This window comes from Penicillium odoratum, assembly GCF_028828045.1.
Source record: "Penicillium odoratum strain IBT 22623 chromosome Unknown utg000008l_segment0_segment0, whole genome shotgun sequence".
Lineage (NCBI taxonomy): Eukaryota > Fungi > Ascomycota > Eurotiomycetes > Eurotiales > Aspergillaceae > Penicillium > Penicillium odoratum.
Window position 1 is genome coordinate 729,254 of NW_026643150.1, and position 18,375 is coordinate 747,628.

At 48.0% G+C, this 18,375-nt stretch overlaps 8 protein-coding genes across 8 annotated transcripts; 3 read left to right on the top strand and 5 right to left on the bottom strand.

The window, feature by feature from the left end:
- Window positions 1-35: 35 nt before the first annotated feature.
- Window positions 36-1,809, top strand: N7520_010501 (sugar porter family MFS transporter; the record flags this gene model as incomplete). Its single annotated transcript, XM_057144434.1, has 2 exons — window positions 36-1,359; window positions 1,409-1,809. The coding sequence occupies 2 exons, from the start codon at window positions 36-38 to the stop codon at window positions 1,807-1,809; spliced, it is 1,725 nt and encodes a 574-aa protein (XP_056990188.1).
- A 447-nt stretch (window positions 1,810-2,256) lies between these two features.
- On the bottom strand, window positions 2,257-3,397 carry N7520_010502 (uncharacterized protein; the record flags this gene model as incomplete). The annotated part of the gene is made up of 4 exons (XM_057144435.1): window positions 2,257-2,447; window positions 2,504-2,830; window positions 2,882-3,194; window positions 3,347-3,397. 4 exons carry the CDS (start codon window positions 3,395-3,397, stop codon window positions 2,257-2,259), a joined length of 882 nt encoding a protein of 293 aa, XP_056990189.1.
- Window positions 3,398-3,631: 234 nt separating this feature from the next.
- N7520_010503 (ABC transporter ATP-binding protein) lies at window positions 3,632-7,567 on the bottom strand (the record flags this gene model as incomplete). Its single annotated transcript, XM_057144436.1, has 1 exon — window positions 3,632-7,567. One exon carries the CDS (start codon window positions 7,565-7,567, stop codon window positions 3,632-3,634), a length of 3,936 nt encoding a protein of 1,311 aa, XP_056990190.1.
- A 1,147-nt stretch (window positions 7,568-8,714) lies between these two features.
- Window positions 8,715-8,897, top strand: N7520_010504 (uncharacterized protein; the record flags this gene model as incomplete). The annotated part of the gene is made up of 1 exon (XM_057144437.1): window positions 8,715-8,897. One exon carries the CDS (start codon window positions 8,715-8,717, stop codon window positions 8,895-8,897), a length of 183 nt encoding a protein of 60 aa, XP_056990191.1.
- A 700-nt stretch (window positions 8,898-9,597) lies between these two features.
- On the bottom strand, window positions 9,598-11,198 carry N7520_010505 (MATE family efflux transporter; the record flags this gene model as incomplete). Its single annotated transcript, XM_057144438.1, has 3 exons — window positions 9,598-10,520; window positions 10,574-10,846; window positions 10,901-11,198. Coding segments are annotated over 3 exons (1,494 nt in total), but the record flags the coding sequence as incomplete, so codon positions are not given.
- A 1,421-nt stretch (window positions 11,199-12,619) lies between these two features.
- N7520_010506 (uncharacterized protein) lies at window positions 12,620-14,559 on the bottom strand (the record flags this gene model as incomplete). The annotated part of the gene is made up of 7 exons (XM_057144439.1): window positions 12,620-12,799; window positions 12,864-12,991; window positions 13,054-13,128; window positions 13,180-13,791; window positions 13,847-13,936; window positions 13,986-14,299; window positions 14,354-14,559. 7 exons carry the CDS (start codon window positions 14,557-14,559, stop codon window positions 12,620-12,622), a joined length of 1,605 nt encoding a protein of 534 aa, XP_056990193.1.
- Window positions 14,560-15,673: 1,114 nt separating this feature from the next.
- Window positions 15,674-17,243, top strand: N7520_010507 (agmatinase; the record flags this gene model as incomplete). The annotated part of the gene is made up of 7 exons (XM_057144440.1): window positions 15,674-15,817; window positions 15,891-16,078; window positions 16,137-16,220; window positions 16,301-16,499; window positions 16,597-16,795; window positions 16,850-16,942; window positions 17,005-17,243. The coding sequence occupies 7 exons, from the start codon at window positions 15,674-15,676 to the stop codon at window positions 17,241-17,243; spliced, it is 1,146 nt and encodes a 381-aa protein (XP_056990194.1).
- A 397-nt stretch (window positions 17,244-17,640) lies between these two features.
- On the bottom strand, window positions 17,641-18,067 carry N7520_010508 (uncharacterized protein; the record flags this gene model as incomplete). The annotated part of the gene is made up of 3 exons (XM_057144441.1): window positions 17,641-17,652; window positions 17,693-17,966; window positions 18,006-18,067. The coding sequence occupies 3 exons, from the start codon at window positions 18,065-18,067 to the stop codon at window positions 17,641-17,643; spliced, it is 348 nt and encodes a 115-aa protein (XP_056990195.1).
- Window positions 18,068-18,375: the final 308 nt, after the last annotated feature.

An 18,375-nucleotide genomic window follows, 5' to 3' on the forward strand; every position in this document is an offset into this window, starting at 1 on the left:
ATATTTCTACCTGATACCTCTGGTTATCTGTCAAAATGGCGGTTAGTCAGTCGGTTGTTGGTCGCAACAATGCGGAAAAGGCCCATGGCTTCGCGGGTATGCTCAAGAATCCCTATGTTGCCTTGACATGTTGTTTCGCATCCCTGGGTTGTATCATGTATGGTTACGATCAGGGTGTGATGGGACCTGTCCTGGTCATGGAGAACTTTGAGAACCACTTCCCCACATTCATGGGCTCTACCATCCAGGGTTGGTTGGTGTCTGCCCTCGAGCTCGGTGCCTGGGCTGGTGCTCTGATCAACGGTGTCCTTGCGGATCGCATTTCTCGCAAGTACTCCATGATGGTTGCTGTCATTATCTTCACCCTGGGTACTGGTCTCCAAACCGGTGCTCAGACCCCTGCCTACTTCTTCGCCGGTCGTGTCATTGGTGGTCTCGGTATTGGTATGTTCTCTATGGTCATTCCTCTCTACCAAGCCGAGATTGCTCCCCCAGAGCTGCGTGGTTCCCTCGTCTCCCTGCAGCAGCTTTCCATCACCATCGGTACCTCCATTGCCTTCTGGCTCGACTACGGAATGCAGTTCGTCGGTGGAAACACCTGCAAGCCCGAGGGTATCTCCAACCCCTACCTCGCTGACGGAACCTACAACGCCGCTGCGAACCACGGCCACACTTGCCTGGGACAGAAGACCATTGCTTGGCGTCTTCCTTTGGCTTTGCAGATTATCCCCGCCTGGATTCTGTTCTTCGGAATGTTCTACTTCCCCTTCTCTCCTCGTTGGTTGATGATGAAGCACCGTGAGGAAGAAGCTCTCGAGTCCCTCTCGCGCCTGCGTCGTCTTCCCAGCAACGACCCTCTGATTCGCGCCGAGTTCCTCGAGATCAAGGCCGCTGTTATGTTCGACGAGGAGAGTGAGAAGGAGCTCGTCGGTGCTGGTGGTCGCATGGGTCCTTGGAAGGCTCTGTTTGCCCCCAACATGCTCAAGCGTTTGTTCCTCGGCTGCGGAACCATGATTTGCCAACAATTCACTGGTATCAACGCTGTCCTCTACTACGCTCCCCAGATTTTCAAGAGTTTCGGGTTCACCTCCACCAAGCAAACTCTCCTGGCTACTGGTGTGACCGGTATCCTGCAGATTGTCTTCACCATGCCTACTGTCCTCTGGCTTGACAAGTTTGGCCGTAAGACCTTCCTGATTGCTGGTGCCATTGGCATGTTCTGCTGTCACATCGTCGTCGCTACCGTCGAGGGTATCTACGAGGACAACTGGAACCTCAACGAAGGCCTCGACAAGCCCCAAGGTTGGGTGGCCATCGCCTTCATTTGGCTCTTTGCTGTCAACTTTGCCTACTCTTGGGGTATGTTCCATCCTTTCTCTCCCTCTCGAACCAATACTAACTTTTCTAGGTCCCGTTGCTTGGGTTCTGACTCAGGAAATCTTCCCCAACAGCCAGCGTTCCCGCGGTGTCGCCATCGTGGCCTCGACCAACTGGTTCTTCAACTTCATCATCGGTCTCACCACCAAGGACATGCTCAACAGCATGAAGTACGGTACCTACATCTTCTTTGCCATCTTCAGTGGCCTGGGTGGTCTATTCATCTGGCTCTACGCCCCTGAGACTAAGGATAAGACCCTGGAAGAGCTGGACATCTATTTCGGTGGTTCCGATACTACCATTGCCGCCGCTGATCGCGAGCGCATGGAGCGTATTTACGAGACTCTTGGTCTGGCCGGTGTTGAGAACGTTGAGGATCTCAAGACCGCTGTCACTGAGGACCAGATTGAGATCACTCAGGAGAAGGCTTGATCTATATCTAGATCTATACATGTAATAAGGGATTGATTGCTACGATCATACGTCACGGTTATGTACTGAATCACGGTTTATGGTCAGCAAGTTATATTGATTAATGCTATGAATGATAATCGCAAGACTTTATTTGTCTTGCTTTAATATTCAATAATGTGCATATTCGAGTTTTTAGACGAACTTAACAGTAGACGGTTTTAAGATAGCATGCTGCCGTTGGAACTTTGTCATTGTTTTCTAGTAGCCTTATGTGCAGGTCTCGCCAAGACTGAAGCTCGAAGGGGTTGACCCACTCTCCATTCTCACTAACCTTGGGTAAACTGCTTGTCGACTCGTCTTTCCTTAACGCCATCACAGGCTGGCAGCAAACAAGCTCTCCGGAGGTGTATTCCAGATGGCATAGAGAAGGTAGTAATCTTCCTTTCTGTGTAAATCCAGGTGGATTCACTGCTTCGAGAGGCCCTCCTCTCTCTCAATTTGCTCCAAGCTGGGACACCACTTGTCCTGGAGTTTGGTATCGAGACTCATGGCATAGACATCCTTGGGCCACCACTCTCCCCAGCTAGTGAGAAAGATTTGCTCCGGGTCAGTAGGGATGTCACTGGCTGTGAAGGCCCGGAGAAGGCTTTGAGCACCTATAACTGGTTAAAATCTACGCCTAGAAGATAGCGATTCTGAGACGGGTTCTTACCTTCAGGGATAGTCTTGGCATCTGGCATATCCATGCTCAGACCCATACTTGTGGCAAGGTTAGTACTGGGGATCAATCCTGGACTGACAGCCACTATAGTACACTCGGGAAGTTGACGCCTCCAATAATGAGCTCCGAGCAGTTGTACGAATTTCGAGGCACTGTAAATTGTACCAACACCCGCACCGGATTTGGCCTTCAGGTCTATATCAAGAGTGGCAGGGTCCTGGCTCCTGACGTTGCGGATTGCGCCAGATGACACGAAGACGAGACGAGTCTTCGAGGCAATGAGTGTTTCCCGCAGCAAGTGGACGAGGTAGTGCTGAGCTATTGATATCGTCAGTATGTCACGCCTTCACCTGTTGAAGACCTACTGACCTAAATGGTTGACCATCAGTCCTTCGCACCATTGAGAACCGTAGGGATTCGGTTTCTCAGCACTGTCGAGGGTTCCGGCAGCGAGGAATAAAAATTGGATGCGACTATGGCCCAACTTTTTTCGAGCCTCCTGTGCGAACAGCTGCACACTTCGCAGGCTCAGGAGATCGAGGGGAAGAATTGTGACGCTATGTTTGGTTCTCTCATATCCAAGATCATCGTAGGCAGCCTGCACCTTTTCTGTGTTCCGAGCACCAAGGATAAAGTTGTAAGGCTCAGGTTGCTCCAGCAGTTGTTTGATTGATTCAAATCCCTGGAAAGTATTAGTGATGAGGTCGCAGACAGTGAGAAGGTCCTCTCTGCGAGAAAGTAGGATTGATTGAAGGGTATTGGCTAAAACTCATCCAAAATAAGAGAGTCCTCTCAACCCTACCAATGGCCGGAAGACAAGGTGGGAGCTCTTACCAGGCCTGAAGAAGCACCGGTCGCGATGACAGTTTTGAAAGCTGTAGACATTTTTAAGCAGAATCTGTTTTGGTTCAGTTGTTTTCTTAAATTGACACTTCGAATGCCCCTCCCCCTCCAACATGCATCGGTAACGTGACGCATGACGTCATACTATGATGTACAATAAGGTAAAGCTACTATATTGCAATGTATTGATTGGATTAGTAAGATTGTATTTGTATTTGCAGTTATAATAATCTATGTGCAATGAAATGAATAGAACTCCGGCCCCACGGGCTATGACTATGATGCGTCACCCAGGCTTTGCAGATTCACCAGCTCTGAGTATTTACCACCCAACTTCATGAGCTCTCCATGCGTCCCAGACTCAACAACGCGACCCTGATCAAAGACATAGATGATATCGGCACGCTGAATAGTGGACAACCGATGAGCAACAGCAATCGTAGTCCGACCCTTAGCAGCCTTATCCAACGCAGCCTGCACCACCCGCTCAGACTCCGAGTCTAGCGCACTGGTAGCCTCGTCCAGCAGAAGAATCCTGGGATCCCGAAGAAGGGCACGGGCAATGGCGATACGTTGCTTCTGTCCGCCCGAGAGCATGGTTCCCTTATTTCCAACGACGGTGGAGAAGCCCTCCGGCATTGACATGATGAAGTCGTAGATGTTCGCCTCACGGCATGCAAGTTCGATCCTTTCATCGGGGACATCATCTCGAGTCGTACCGAGAAGGATGTTCTCGCGGATAGTACCCTGGTACAAAGTAGGTTCCTGGGATACAAGGGCGACGAAGGATCGATAATCAGGTAGGTTCAAAGAGGAAATCTCCTTGCCATCTGCAAAGACGCCGCCGGTGAGGGGATCATAGAAACGTTCGAGCAAAGCAATGGTGGTACTCTTTCCACATCCCGAAGCACCCACCAATGCGACGTATTGCCCAGGCTCGACGGTGAGATTGAGACCCCGGAGAACGGGTTGTTCTGGCCGGGTTGGGTAACGGAAGTGAACGTCGCGGAATTCAATGCGACCTTCCATTTCCTCAACCTTCTCTCCATCAGTCGACCAGGTGTCAATTAATGGCTTGTAGTCGAGGAGCTTTTTCAGCTCGCGAGCGCTCTCCTGTGCCTTGCCCATGTCTGGAGCAAATGCGAAAATGCTTCCTGCGGATTGAGCTCCGAAAACGATAGCAGGGAAACAGATGAAGAATTGTAGAATGCTATACTCTCCAGTGGTGATGAGTGTACCACCATACCAGAAGCCTAATGCCATACAGAGGAACACAAGAGACTCGGAAGAAGCAAACAAGAGCGTAGACCGCAAAACAGATTGAAGACTCTTCTTCTCCTGCTCGGCAATTGCAGCTCTGTAGTGAACGATCACATCTTGTTCCCTAGTCAATGAAGCGACGGTGCGAATGGCGGATGTAGCTTCGCAAGCATAACTAGCCGAGGACTCATATGCCTTCTTGGCCCTCGCTTGAAATCTGGCGAGAACCCAGAATCGGAAGAATCCGCATCCTATCAGAATCGGCATAGTAGCCGTACATACAAGTCCCAGCTTCCAGCCAATAGCGCAGGAAAGACAGATTGCAGCAATCAATGTAGTTGAGCAAGTGAGAATGGATCCCAGAGTGGCGCCACTGAGGCCAGCGACACTTGTTGTGCCTGTGCTAAGGAAAGAGGTCAGAGCGCCTGCCGAGTTTTCGTCCTTGTCGAAGAAGCAAATGTCTTGTCGAAGCATGGATCGAAATGCAGCATCTCTAACTCGGCGGGTGAGTTTCTCAGAGCACCACGCAAAGATCACACCTTGGGCGATGAACGCAATTAACTGGACAAACGCCAGCATGAAGTACATCCAGCTCCAGAAGTTACTCTGTGCTCGGGCCTCGGGGCCTGTTGCTGTTACCCCGAAAGTTGAAAGTGAGATGATCTCCTTTGCGAAAAAGACCGCCGAGGTTGGATTACCGCCTCCACAGATCGTAGCCCAGAAAAGTCCAACTACCAGGAGCTTCCATTCGCTTGCGTTGAAAGCCGCAATGAAATTGATAAGTGTCCACATAGAGTACTTCTGTCCGACCTCGGGTTGACGGTCTCGTAGAATTTGGCTGGATAGAGATTTCTGCGTGTTGGTACGATCGAGTGTAAGCTTTTTGTCCACAGGATTCTCATCGTCGAGGTCCTCTGACAGGGCATCTTCTTGCTCCGGGGATGTCGACTCAATTGCGCCTCCGATTCTCTGTGCCTCAACAAGACCATGATAAGCCCCCTTCATATCTATCAGTTCCTGGTGAGAGCCCTGTTCGACGATGCGGCCCTGGGACATGACAACGATGTTGTCTGCGTCTCTGATGGTAGAGAGTCTATGAGCGATAGTGATCGTGGTTCGCCCCTCGGCAGCAACTTCCAGAGCTGCCTGAACAACGCCTTCGGATTTGGTGTCGAGTGCTGAGGTTGCTTCATCAAGCAAAAGAATCTTAGGATCGCTGACCATCGCACGAGCAATGGCAATACGCTGCTTCTGTCCTCCACTAAGCAAGAATCCCTTTTCACCGACGTGGGTATCATATCCTTCCGGCAGTCCGGTGACAAAGTCATGGGCGTTTGCCATCTTGGCCGCCTCGTAGATTCGTTCACAGCGACTTTCCAAACTTTCATTCTCGAATTTCGTGCCGATGAGACCGTGAGCGATATTTTCAAAGATAGTGGTTGCGAACAATGTTGGCTCTTGGCTCACCAAGGAAATCTGTTGGCGTAGCCAGCGCAGATTCAAAGTAGAGATTTCATGGCCATCAAGGAAGATCTCACCAGCGACTGGGTCGTAAAAACGCTCGATCAACCCAACAATAGTTGACTTTCCTGAGCCGGAGGAACCTACCAAGGCTGTTTTCTTGCCAGCCGGAATGACCAGGCTGACATCCTGCATAACGCACACCTCAGGGCGTGAAGGGTAAATGTGCTTAATGTTTTTAAGTTCAATGGTTCCTTCGACATGCTCTAGCATCAAACCCTCGGTAGACGTGGGATCAAGTGGCGAGGCCCGATCAATGGCATCGAAAACTTTCGCCGCAGCCGCAAGTCCAGTGGTAAACGCTTGGACGTTAGGAGCAACATTCGAAAGACTGAAAGAGGCGATCAACATGGCGAGAATAATGGTCAGAATTGGACCAATGCTGACTTCGCCTTCGACGAGAAAGCGGGAGCCTTGCCAGAACGCTAGACCATAGCTGAGGTAGACAACCCACATGGCAAAGCCCATCATGCCGGCGAGAACAGCCTTCTGTCTGAAGCCCCATTTCTCAGCCTCAGCCAGGTGCACATCGTATTGCAAAGCCAGCTTCTCCTGGGTACCAAAGGCCACGGCGTTCCGAATCGAAGAAAGAACCTCCTCGGCCACGGTTCCTCCGAGTGCGTACGAAGCCAGTGATTGCTTGTTGTACTGGACCATGAATTTTCCGCAGCCACCTAGCACGATCACAATGGCAACGATGATCGAACAGAGGATGAGAGCAAGCTTCCAGTATTTGATGAAAGCAATAATGAAAGCCGTGCAGAATGTCGCAATCGCCATCAGACTTTGGCTCACCTTTTCCGAAATACCATCTTGAATGAGATTAGTGTCGGACGTGATGCGTGTGACGATTGAGCCAGCCCCAAGGTGGTCGTAGTATCCGATGTTCTGGCGCAAGCACGCAGCAAGATATTCCTCCCTGATCCGTCCACTGATCTTTTCTCCAGTGTAGATGAACCCAACAGTTGAGATATAAGTGACGAAGAATTTGGCGACGGCCAAATAAACAAAGTAAAGCACGTTGTGAGAAAGCTTAGCGCGAAAGTCTTCCAAGGCACTGCCTCCACCGGCGAATGAAGAGATCTGACCGGACAGATTGCCGAAGATGACAGTCATTAAAGGCTGGGCAGCACCGGCAGCGATAGCACAGAGAGCGCAGATTGCAATCAACACCAAATCCGTAGTGGTTGCATACCGATAAAGTGTTCGAATTGTTACTTGGACGGGCGGAACCACGACCTGTCGTTTAAGAATCTCAGCTTCCCCGGCTGGAAGATGTCCGAAAGGGTCTGAATCGAGTGCATTCTCCACAATCACATGCTTGGAGTCGAGCTTCGTAAGTTGTGCCTCTTTCGATGCGAGATCAATATTGACATCTGTGCCGTGAGAGATGGTTTGCTTCTCATCCAGATATTCATCAGGCCTTTCCATGGCTGTATTTGACATATCAGGGATTCGTGCCCTGAGCACTTCCGAACTTCTCCTATAAAACGTTAACAACCGACTCGCCAAGCCTAGGAACGAACGTACGTTGATTGACTAATTAAGCTACACGCATTCCTGTGAATATAGGCGTGAGGTGAATAAGCATTCGAAAATTGAAGAATAAAAGGCCATGAAGATAAAGGAGTTCCAATAACTTGAATCGATCTGGTTCGGAACAGGAGTCTTCCGATGAAAAGTGGGGTTCAAGAGATTTTATGTATGCGTATTCGCAATACGAACACGAACGCGATTGGGTGGACCGATCCAATCTTGCCTGGACCATCAAAAATGACACGTTAGTGGCTAATTACGTTACTTTGAACTGAGAACCCCTGAATTTAATGTTTGTCTCGCTTACAAGTAGCCGGCATTAATTTATGCCCCCTCTCACCAAATGTGGAGCCTTGGTAAGTACGTATAATTAGTCACACGTATGCCCGAATGGGTCTAGAATAATAACGTGCTGTACGAAAAACTCGGAGATTTTTGCCACGTGGGCCTAAACCGTTTTCGGTAACTTGCATGTGCGTATTACTACTCCGCACTTATCAAAATGTTAGCTTTCTCAGTATGCGTGCCATGGCTCAAACATGCAATTCATGCCAAATCTCCTGCGAGAAGTAGTGTTTTCAGAATATCGGGATATTCCCATTTCTACTATTTCTGCCTGGGTTTAGGGGGTTTGACAAAATAGTCCCTATTCGCCCCCGTACGGGTTCGTTCATGGTCTTCTTCTATATACATAAGTGTATAGGCGGGCGTTCCAGCAGGAACAGCAGCAGTAGATCCGGAGGAACCGTAAGTCGAGACCGCGATGAAATTTGGTAGAGTGCCCGCTGTGGGCGAGGGAGAACAAGAGAACGTAATCATCTTAGCTCTAGATATTTCACTCACCCTCATCTCCCACAAACGGTCTTCCAAGTTTTCGTGAACAGGGTGAGGGATCAGTGCCTTGATCGAGAAGTCCTACTTTTCCCCAACAGGCAATACCCGGAGGAATTCTACAATCGTTGCATTGTCACCCGGAAAGGTCGATAGCGCCCTCGGTCCAACCTGCCAGGATGGGGACGAAACGACCTACCATACTCTCATCATGTGCAAACGGAGAGCTTTGGGACCAGACCTGGGGCCCCCAGCAAGCACCCAATACCTCGAACTGGCCCTAGGCAAAGAGCACGCTAAGCGGACAGCCCGCTTTCTACTGGCTACAAAACGACTCACATACCTACTTCCATCGGTACCGATACCCGACGACGACAGCGAAAACGGCGAATAACGCCCACACACACCCACGATCTCTCTCTCTCTCTCTCTCTCTGTTTGCGGGCCGCGAAGGATCAAACCGGGCGGGGCAGGCACCGCCTTTGGGGGGGGGGGGGGGGCCGATAGCCCGCGACTTCGTTACTATACAAATAGTCTCCGCCCACGTAGGTCATATTCATGCCATATTCTAGCTGTTTGAATGTGGAGGAGTCTTCGAGCTTGAACAATCCGGTTGAGGAGCAAGGGTCAACGTCAGCCGCGCAGTAGGTGGAATTTTCGAGCTGGTCGGTGTGACGACCAGTATCTTCACGATGGACAGCATCGGTCGTCGTAAGCTTCTTCAGCCAGGAACGGAAGCTCTTTGCTCTTTCCCAACTCTCATTCTCATCTCGTCTCCTCATCTTCTAATATAAAACGGGCAGTTTGAGAGCGAACACATGTAGTACACAGCTTGGAAGATATTGATATAAGGTAGAATACTAGATAGAATACCGAGTAGGGGACTAGGTAGGAGACTAAGTAGGAAATAAAGTAAAAGATATAATATAATTTTTAAGCAGACACCGCGCTTTATATATGGCGGATAGCCTAGGTGCCCGCTGCTCGTATGCTTACAAGGATGTGATCGTTGGAGTGAGCGTCTTGCTCCAACCCAAAAATCATTCACATATCTACCAAGACCTCGCAACAACTCTCTCATCTTTACTACTTTATCAAACATCAATTGCCGTTTCCTCGTCTATACCCTCCAAGTTCTCATGATCCATGCGCTTGAATGCCTTGAGCACCTCCTTGTCCCATCGACTACGTCCAACAATGATCCATTGCACAATTCCAACACAGTAAAGGGCAACACACTGGCCAACCCAAAGACCCTTGAGACCCCAGCCATGTTGAAATGCAAGCCAAATCCCCAAAGGTAGAGCAAAAAGATAATAGCTGACGATGTTCACGGCTGCGCCCAAGTGCTGTCTTCCCATTCCACGCAAACTGCCACCACAGCTTCCATTCAGACCATCTGCAATCTGAAAGAGAGCAACCAATGGCATGATTTCTGATACCAGCTCCACCACTCGTGGGTCGTTGTTGAAAATCTTAGCAAAATGGTCTCGGGTGCCCATCAGAATAGCAAGTACCACCGCGCCGAAGATACAGGCAATTATAGCGGCCAAGTGACTGGCGCGCATAGCTCCTTTGGGATCTCGAGACCCCAAAAGATTTCCCAACCTAGAAGAGATAGAAACACCAATTCCGAAAGGAATGGTATTCATGATCTGATCAGCCGTCATGATAACGCTTTGAGCGGCGAGCGATATAGTGCCCAGGTGGCCTGCAGCTAAAGCAACAATCTCAAAAGCCCACCATTCCGTACCGACATGCAGGATCCCAGAAATTGCAAGGCGAGTGAAAGTCCCCAGGTTTCTGTAGGCGTCTCGCGACCATCCACCCCAGCATTCGGAACCGCTGATATACTTCGCGTAAAGAACTAACAAGATGAAGGATAGCCAGTAGGAAATGTTCAACGCGAGAGGACAACCAAGGATCCCCAAGTTCAGGGAATAACAGAACGTATAGCACAGCACACCGTTTAGAGGCGAGGTAATCATAAGAACGTATGTTCCGGCTCGCATAATGCCTGTCTAGCGTATTAGAGCTGACTGTCAAATCGAGGACTGACTGTACTCTTACCTTGGGCCTGCAAGTATTTTTTCATGACCTCAAAGTAAATATACCCAAGCCCTCCTGGAATGAGACAAGTCAAGAATCGAGAACTGTGGTATGCAAGTTCTGGATCTTGACCGAGGGCGAGGAAAAGTGGATACGAGCACGCCCAAATCATAGCCACCGGTATGTAGAGAGCGCCGAGAACCAAGAATGCCCGTTGAAGCAGTATACCCAAATCATGTTTCGTTTTACTTCCGGTGAACGTGGATGACGCCAAAGTATCGAGGGCCGTTGTCCCTTGACATCGGTTAGTCAATTTGAATGCCGACGTATATTTCGGGGATATCTAACCACCTAGTGCAATCATCCATCCAGTGACCAATGCGAACATAAGGGAGAAAGCACTGACAGCTAGGTCCAATGGAGATGCACGGCCTGCAATGATCACAGTGATCGTTGAGATACTCATTTGAAGCATGTAGGCGAGTATAACGGGCACGGCACCCTTGATCAAGATCCATGACTCATGTAGAAGAGAATTGCTTTTTATCATAAATGTATCACTCTGTGAGGGAAATTCGGGGGTAGTTCCAGGCAAAAGAGATGTATACTCATCTGTCTGCCTCAGATCTGACATTTTGCCGACAAAGCTAGAACAGCGATAAGAACAAAATCAAGAGAAACGCTTTCGTAAAATTTGACGGGCAGAGCAGACCATAAATGGCTTTCGTATGGTATTCCTGAGCTGCAAGACAGTATCTCTTAGACTAAGGCCAATCAAACAAAGTATAGTGGGTCGTCAATTGATGCAAGCCAACTCATCATTCACGGGGTTCCGACTTCGGACATCCCCCTAATCGCGGAATTGCTCTGAAATCAACATTAATTTTGTCAAAAATATCATTGGTTATAGATTGAATGATAACAGTAATTACACATTATGTCTATCTTTACCTTGCAGGTTCTCCTATCGTTGCCCCAATTGGGAAAGTGGGGCGCATCTTCAGGCTTGGGATTATGTATCTAAAAGACAACTCTTGAATTTCAGGGCCATAACCTTGGGATTCTCATTCGATCTCCGGAGTGCTTAGTCTGTTAATCGCACAATGGCACAAACCCTCACTGCGGGGCAGAGCTCGATAACAGAAATACAGCTCCATATTCGCTGTTTATCTCATTCCATAAAATTTATATTCGTCGCTTTCTCTGTGCTGCTTTTCATTGCGTGTATGTTCTCCCTGAATCTATTTGTTCAATCACCGGCGATACCTCGCACGAAAAAGGCTGGACCTCGATGTGAAATCTCATGGCGATCTCTCATCAATTCCTTCGGTCAATGCTCAAGTGCATCTACGTCCCTGGATCCTGAAATACCTTTGAGCGTTTCCACGAATCGGCATTAAAGGTATTACCCCCCAATTGTCTACTGAAGAGAAGCACTAAACTGATAAGAAGCGCTCAGAAACGATGGAGAACATACTCAACTGGCTTTTCATTTATTAACTATCTTATTTGTTTAAACATAAGCATACTTTGTTACATATCAATTATTTGTGTTTCTACAACGAATGGTTTAATTTCTAGGTCCCTGGCCAACTGCCAGGAATGATGGACTTGTGTGACAGAGAGGAATGGATGATTGATGTCGAGATTAATGCCCCGGGCTACCTGGACCTTGAGGCTGAAGGGCGGGCGGGAGAGTATCCCCTACACCATCTCACTGTACCAGACTCCATCGGGGGACTTATAAAACCTGTTTTGAACAGGGCGCAGTCTGAACCGTAATTTACGTTCAATCCTGGCATTCTTCCATGATTATACTACTCTATGATCAGTTATGATTCATGTATATACATTCTAAGTCTTCAAGTTGCATGCTGATTGATGGGCGCATGATTTAATCAGTAACTCACTGTGAGATGTCAAGACTCGCGAGTTTCGCCGTTTTTATGTCAACTGCAGAATCTAATGCACTTTCCGCTTAGTGAGCTGTAGTCATCTAGTAAACTGCGCAATTTTATCGAGATTAATTCGATTCTCAGCCTCGATAACACTGACTTCAAATGCGGACTACACACTTATATCGTACTCGGGGTTTACCCACGAGGGTTTAGGTGCCATTTCCCTCATGCGTGCCCCATATCTGTGCAATGAAGTCATAAGTAGCCCTCCTCCTGCCAGAACGATCAACGCTTGCGTAGTAAACGTCCAGGTCCAACCCATCGAAGTCTGCCATGAGGCAATGAAAAACTTGGAAAAAGTCAGCAATCACCTTCAGCTTCAATTGTCCAGAGTCTCATGACCGCTCACTTACCGGATTGACGAAGGCACTGAGATTCAGAAAGACGGCATAGAAAGTAACTACACTAGTCGATTGCAAAGGGTACGCATCGATAATGTAGCTGCTGATTACGGTGTTGCCGATCTGAATGCCAGAAGCAACTAGAGAAATATGTAATAGTTAAGTCTCATGATTTCCAGGATTGAGAATTTGCGCAACATACACAAAAAGAAGGCCACCTGGCCGACAATCCAGTGGTAGTCTCGATCAAGACTGACACCCCAGACGATCAATCCAACTAAAAGAAATTAAGTTTTGGTCCAAGCAAGGAACTTCTTGGGGTACCAACCGGCTGTTAGAAGAATAGCTGGATACCCCAACCATAGTCGCATTTCCGCATCTCGAGTGTTTCTACGCTTTGAGAGCTTCGTGACGATATAGTCACTCAGACGCCCAGAGCAACATACTTCCGAAACAATCGTTCCCAGAAACAAGCCGATAAAAAGCAAGCCTTGTATAAGTGGGCTATATGTTGCATATGCCGAAGGTATCATGGTGATGACAGATAGAACCCACCAATACCAGAGGAACGAGTATCCAATGACTGCGATGACGACGACAGGAAACTGAAAGGTGAGAGCAAATCGAAAAATTGAGTCCCAAGGCTTGGGATGAATCATGCCAGGAACAGGTCTTAGGTTCAGGAAAGGAAGCTTCCGTGTTCGGGGAGGAATCAAGATTCGTACCTCAGCAGGAATTGTTGTCTGAAGCGTTGATGTTTCTTTAGTTGTCTTCAATCTTTGCTCACTGAGTTTCGCGATGCTTTCATTCAGTAACATCTGCTGGCGAGGGTAAAGGGTCTCGGGCATGAAGAATAACTCAAGGACTAGTAGCACGGCGAACAAAATGGCATTAAACCAATTGATCCATTGAGCACTAAGAACATTCAAAAATCCACCAACTTTGTTTGATCCAGTCAATTATGGGCCCATTTATAATGCTAAGATTCAACTTACAGGTTGGCCCGAGGAGTAGTCCAGCGTCAATAGCTAGAACCCAGAGACCAAGTTTTTGCCCGCGTTGGTTGTCGAAAAACAAATCGTTGACTGGATGCCGGCTTAGTACATGTAACGACACATGATTGATGCCACTCACCGACGGCCATTCCAACCGTGGATGCAGGACTGACGCCAAATCCTTGGAAGAAGCGCGCTGCCATGTATCCCGAGTAGTTATTAGCCACAGCAGCACCAATCGTTGATACTAAGGCGATGATGGTTCCAAAAATGAAAACAGTTCGTCTGCCATAGATATCACTCAATGAAGACCATATGAGTGGGCCAACCGAGAGGCCTAAAGCAGGAACAGCCACTGTCCAGTTAACTTGGGAGTAGGATATTGCGTATTGACTTTGGATTTCCGCGAAAGAGGGGACCGTTGTGGTTGTGAGATACGTGAATAGAAAGTATCTGTCCGGTACCAGTCAATTCCCGCGGTAAAGCAGTGGGGGGCTCAACACATACTTGAACATAACAATTGAGAGAATGATGTGTTTCTGAAAACTCGACCAGTTCAGGGGATCTAAGGCATCAGATGTAGGCTGTGGATGTAGCTTGATAGCCGGCTCATCAATGGCAATCTGAGTTCCATGGCCAAGATTTTCCGGTATCTGATCACTGAAGCCAGGCAATATATCCCCTTTTTCGGCGTATTCGTGATCGGATTCCATTGCCAGTAGCGACGAACGAAATAAGCAATCAATTGATATCGCGCAGGGGATAAGAGTTTGGATAAATAAGGGAATTTGCCATTGAAATGTTTCAACAAGGATATTTTATAACTCCAGCCCAAACTTCTAAGATATCATAACGTTGCGATTATCTAGATGTCCCAAACAACTCTCAAGCGCTTATCAGTGACGTCCAGCCCATAGATAGTTTAATCTTTCATCAAAAGGTATCAAGCCAATCTAGAACCAAAACCAATTTATTCGCCATCATAACCGACTGAACTATAGTCATTGAAGCATGGAAACTGACTGGCTCCCGCGATATTTCCTTATCTATGCATCCCGCTCAAAACAAGCCCAAGCCCTGGCAGAGGGGGAATACCAAGTATCAAACGAAACGTCAAACCAATATAGTAGTAGATCTCAGATAAGAAACCTGGAGTAGACATAAAAATCAAAAATAAAGATATTTCTTGCGGGGTTTCGATCCACATCCCTCTTGTCCGTTGTCGGAGTGGCTTTTTGCACGTTGTCAAGCTGATAAAAAATCTTCCCCTTATTGGCCCCACCCCAACCACCCTAACCCTTATCTTTCCTCCCGTGTTATACATAAGGCCAGCCCTTGCCATTCTACCAAGAACTTCCTTTTTGGGATTGCTTGCCTACTCGTCTTGCATATGATGGCATCTATGGCATCCAGTCGATTCCCAAGTACCCCGATCTGACGCGAATTTTCTAAATTGGGAAGGCAAACAGAGTTGAAGAAAAAGGTCATTCATCCAATGTGCTAACACCAAATAGGGCATAATTGGTAGAGATACGGAGTAGAAGGTGATGTAATTCTCATGTTATTGTATACGCCAGGAAAGAGTTGGCTGTCAGTGGGCATGTCTCAATAGGTAGTTGATCCATAGACTATTCAATTTTTAAATTGACATCTGCAGATTGGTTCGCTCTAGTTACTGCTTCAGTTTTATTTATATAGTTTGTTCAGTCCCCTGGTGCAACAGTGAGCTTGGGAAACTTTTTGGGAATTCAACAGTGATCAAGGCTCTTGAAACCTCCAATATTGTCAATACTTCTACTCCCAGGTGCCATTATTATCTTTCCTCCAATGTTCAAATCAATTGTAGGACTTCTGGCCCTGCCAATCCTGTCCGCGGCCCATGGAGACCATGGCCAAACTCCCATGGCCGGTCCTCATAAACAGCTTGAAGACTTCTGGCATAACACTCTACCAGGTGATGGGGGTACTCAGGTATTCAGAACAAGTTTTCCTCACCTTGGCGCTTCAAAATGAAAGCTAACAGATATTTAACACTCTTTGCTAGGCCGACTCGGTATTTTCGGGAATCACTACCTTCGGTCGATTGCCTTACTCGCCATGCCTGTCCACCGATGACGTGAAGTACGATATTGCTTTCTTAGGTGCTCCTTTCGATACTGGAACCTCGTATCGACCCGGTGCACGATTTGGTCCTAGTGGCATCAGACAAGGGTCTCGTCGTCTCAATCTTTAGTACGTCACCCTTCATGACAAGAGGACATAGGGTAGATGCTGACATTCCGTGTTTCAGCGGCGGCTATAATGTCCCGCTGAAAGCGAATCCGTTCTCTGGCGAAATGAAGATTCTTGACTGTGGCGACATTCCCGTGTCCTCGTGAGTCGTAACCCCAAGCTTTGAGTACATTCTAAATGCACAAAGTTTCAATGAATCTTACGGGTACTTTTTCATGATAGATACGATAATCAGTGGGCGATTCAACAAATCGAAGAGGGACACAACAGCGTGTTGATGCGCCGACCTTACACTGACGCTGATAAGTCAGGCCTTTCTCTGGCTGGAAAGACGCTTCCTCGTGTCATCACGCTCGGAGGAGATCACACCATCACTCTGCCTCTGCTGCGAAGTATCAACAGAGCTTATGGACCGGTTTCGGTAATTCACTTCGACTCGCACCTGCAAGTTCCCCCAAATTCAATTCGAACCCCCCGTACTGATTAGTATCATATGCAGCGACACTTGGAAACCAAAGGTATTTGGTGGATCTCCTAGTGAGATCGCTGCCATTAATCATGGAACCTACTTTTACCATGCTGCCATGGAAGGCCTGTTGAAGAACGATACCAACATTCATGCTGGAATCAGAACGACTCTGTCGGGACCCTCTGACTATGAAAATGACGGCTACTGTGGATTTGAAATCGTCGAAGCGAGAGATATCGATACAATTGGTACGTCCCAAAGCTCTGCCATGAGCCAATGATTCTTCTAATATGTTCGTCTAGGCACCGACGGCATTATCAACAAAATCCGAGACCGCGTTGGCACCGAGAACCCCGTGTACCTCTCCATCGATATTGACTCAATTGATCCTGCCTGTATGTTATCTACCGCACAAGGGATATATCGAATTTGGAGTCAGCTACTGACATTGAATTAGTCGCGCCTGCAACTGGCACCCCCGAGACGGGCGGATGGTCCACCCGTGAGCTTCGAACGATTATCAGAGGCCTCGATGGAATCAACTTCATCGGTGCTGACATCGTAGAAGTGGCCCCGGCCTACGACAGCAATGCCGAGCTCACCACGATGGCTGCTGCTGATGTTCTATTTGAGGTGCTTACCATTATGACAAAGAAAGGACCACTGTCGCTTGGTGGGAACATCCACGAGCTCTAAGCAGAAGATCAGACAGCTGCAGAGACATCAGATAGTAAGAAAAGAACTACCAAAGTGACTATGAGAGTTCAAATTCTGTTGTGAGCTTGGAATGAAGGAGAGGGATAAGTTGACTAATGTCCAAGTCTAAAGTAAGGGAATCGCCAATATTTTTCTCCGTGCACCACAATTGATGTTTTCAACCTTCTCAAGATCTTTTGTTTCTTGTAGAACTGTAAAGGCCTTTTCTGGGAAACAAGGAGACTGGAAGAGTGGAGTTGCACACCACCCCTCTCCTGAACGCTCAGCTCCTCATGATCTCAAAGCATTGATTTACAATGGAACAGGTGAACAGCATTCAATAAATAAAAAGGGCCGAAGCCACTGGGTATAAGAATTCTAAAAAATACATCTAAAACTAAACCCCGGACTTTGTGTCGACGGGGTAAAAAGTACAAAAAAAAAGAAACAACACGCAACCACCACTGGGCGCGACCTTGTCCTTTGTCGCGCACCCCCTCTGGGGCCTCCTCCTCCTCCTCTGCATCTACGGACGGCGGCTGGTTCTCCAAACCACCCATCGGGGTGTCTTCGGAGTGTGAAGGAAGTTGACTTCCTGCGGCCTGTGAAACCGCCAACTCGGCGCCATGCTCGTCGATGCGAGCCAGCAGCCGAGTGGTGATGGCGGCCTGCTCGGCCGATGCCACCAGCGCCGGATCCGTAGTGCGCTCCGGTTTCACCGATCTTCCTTCTGATTGTGTCAAAAACGGTTAGTAAATTCACGACCTGGTGTTCCGAACTATGTTGTACAGATTGGCGAGTGAAACGGGGACTTCCAACAACATCTTGGACAGCCGAATTCAGGAGTCTCTTGAGCAGCCGAGCCACGACTTCCAACAACAGTTGCTTTACAAGAGAACTTACCAGACCACTTTGTAATCCCCCAGGAGAGTTCAAGTTCTTTAATTTTCAAGTCCAATGTTTTCTCCATGCACCACAATTAATGGTTTCAACCTTCTCAAGAACTTTTTCTTCTTGTAAAATTGCAATGGCCTTTTATAGAAAACGAAGGAGACTGGAAGAGTGAAGTTGTACAGTTCGGTTTATGTAGTAACCTTGAAACGATTTTCCAGCTAGCAATGTTGGTTTTTTA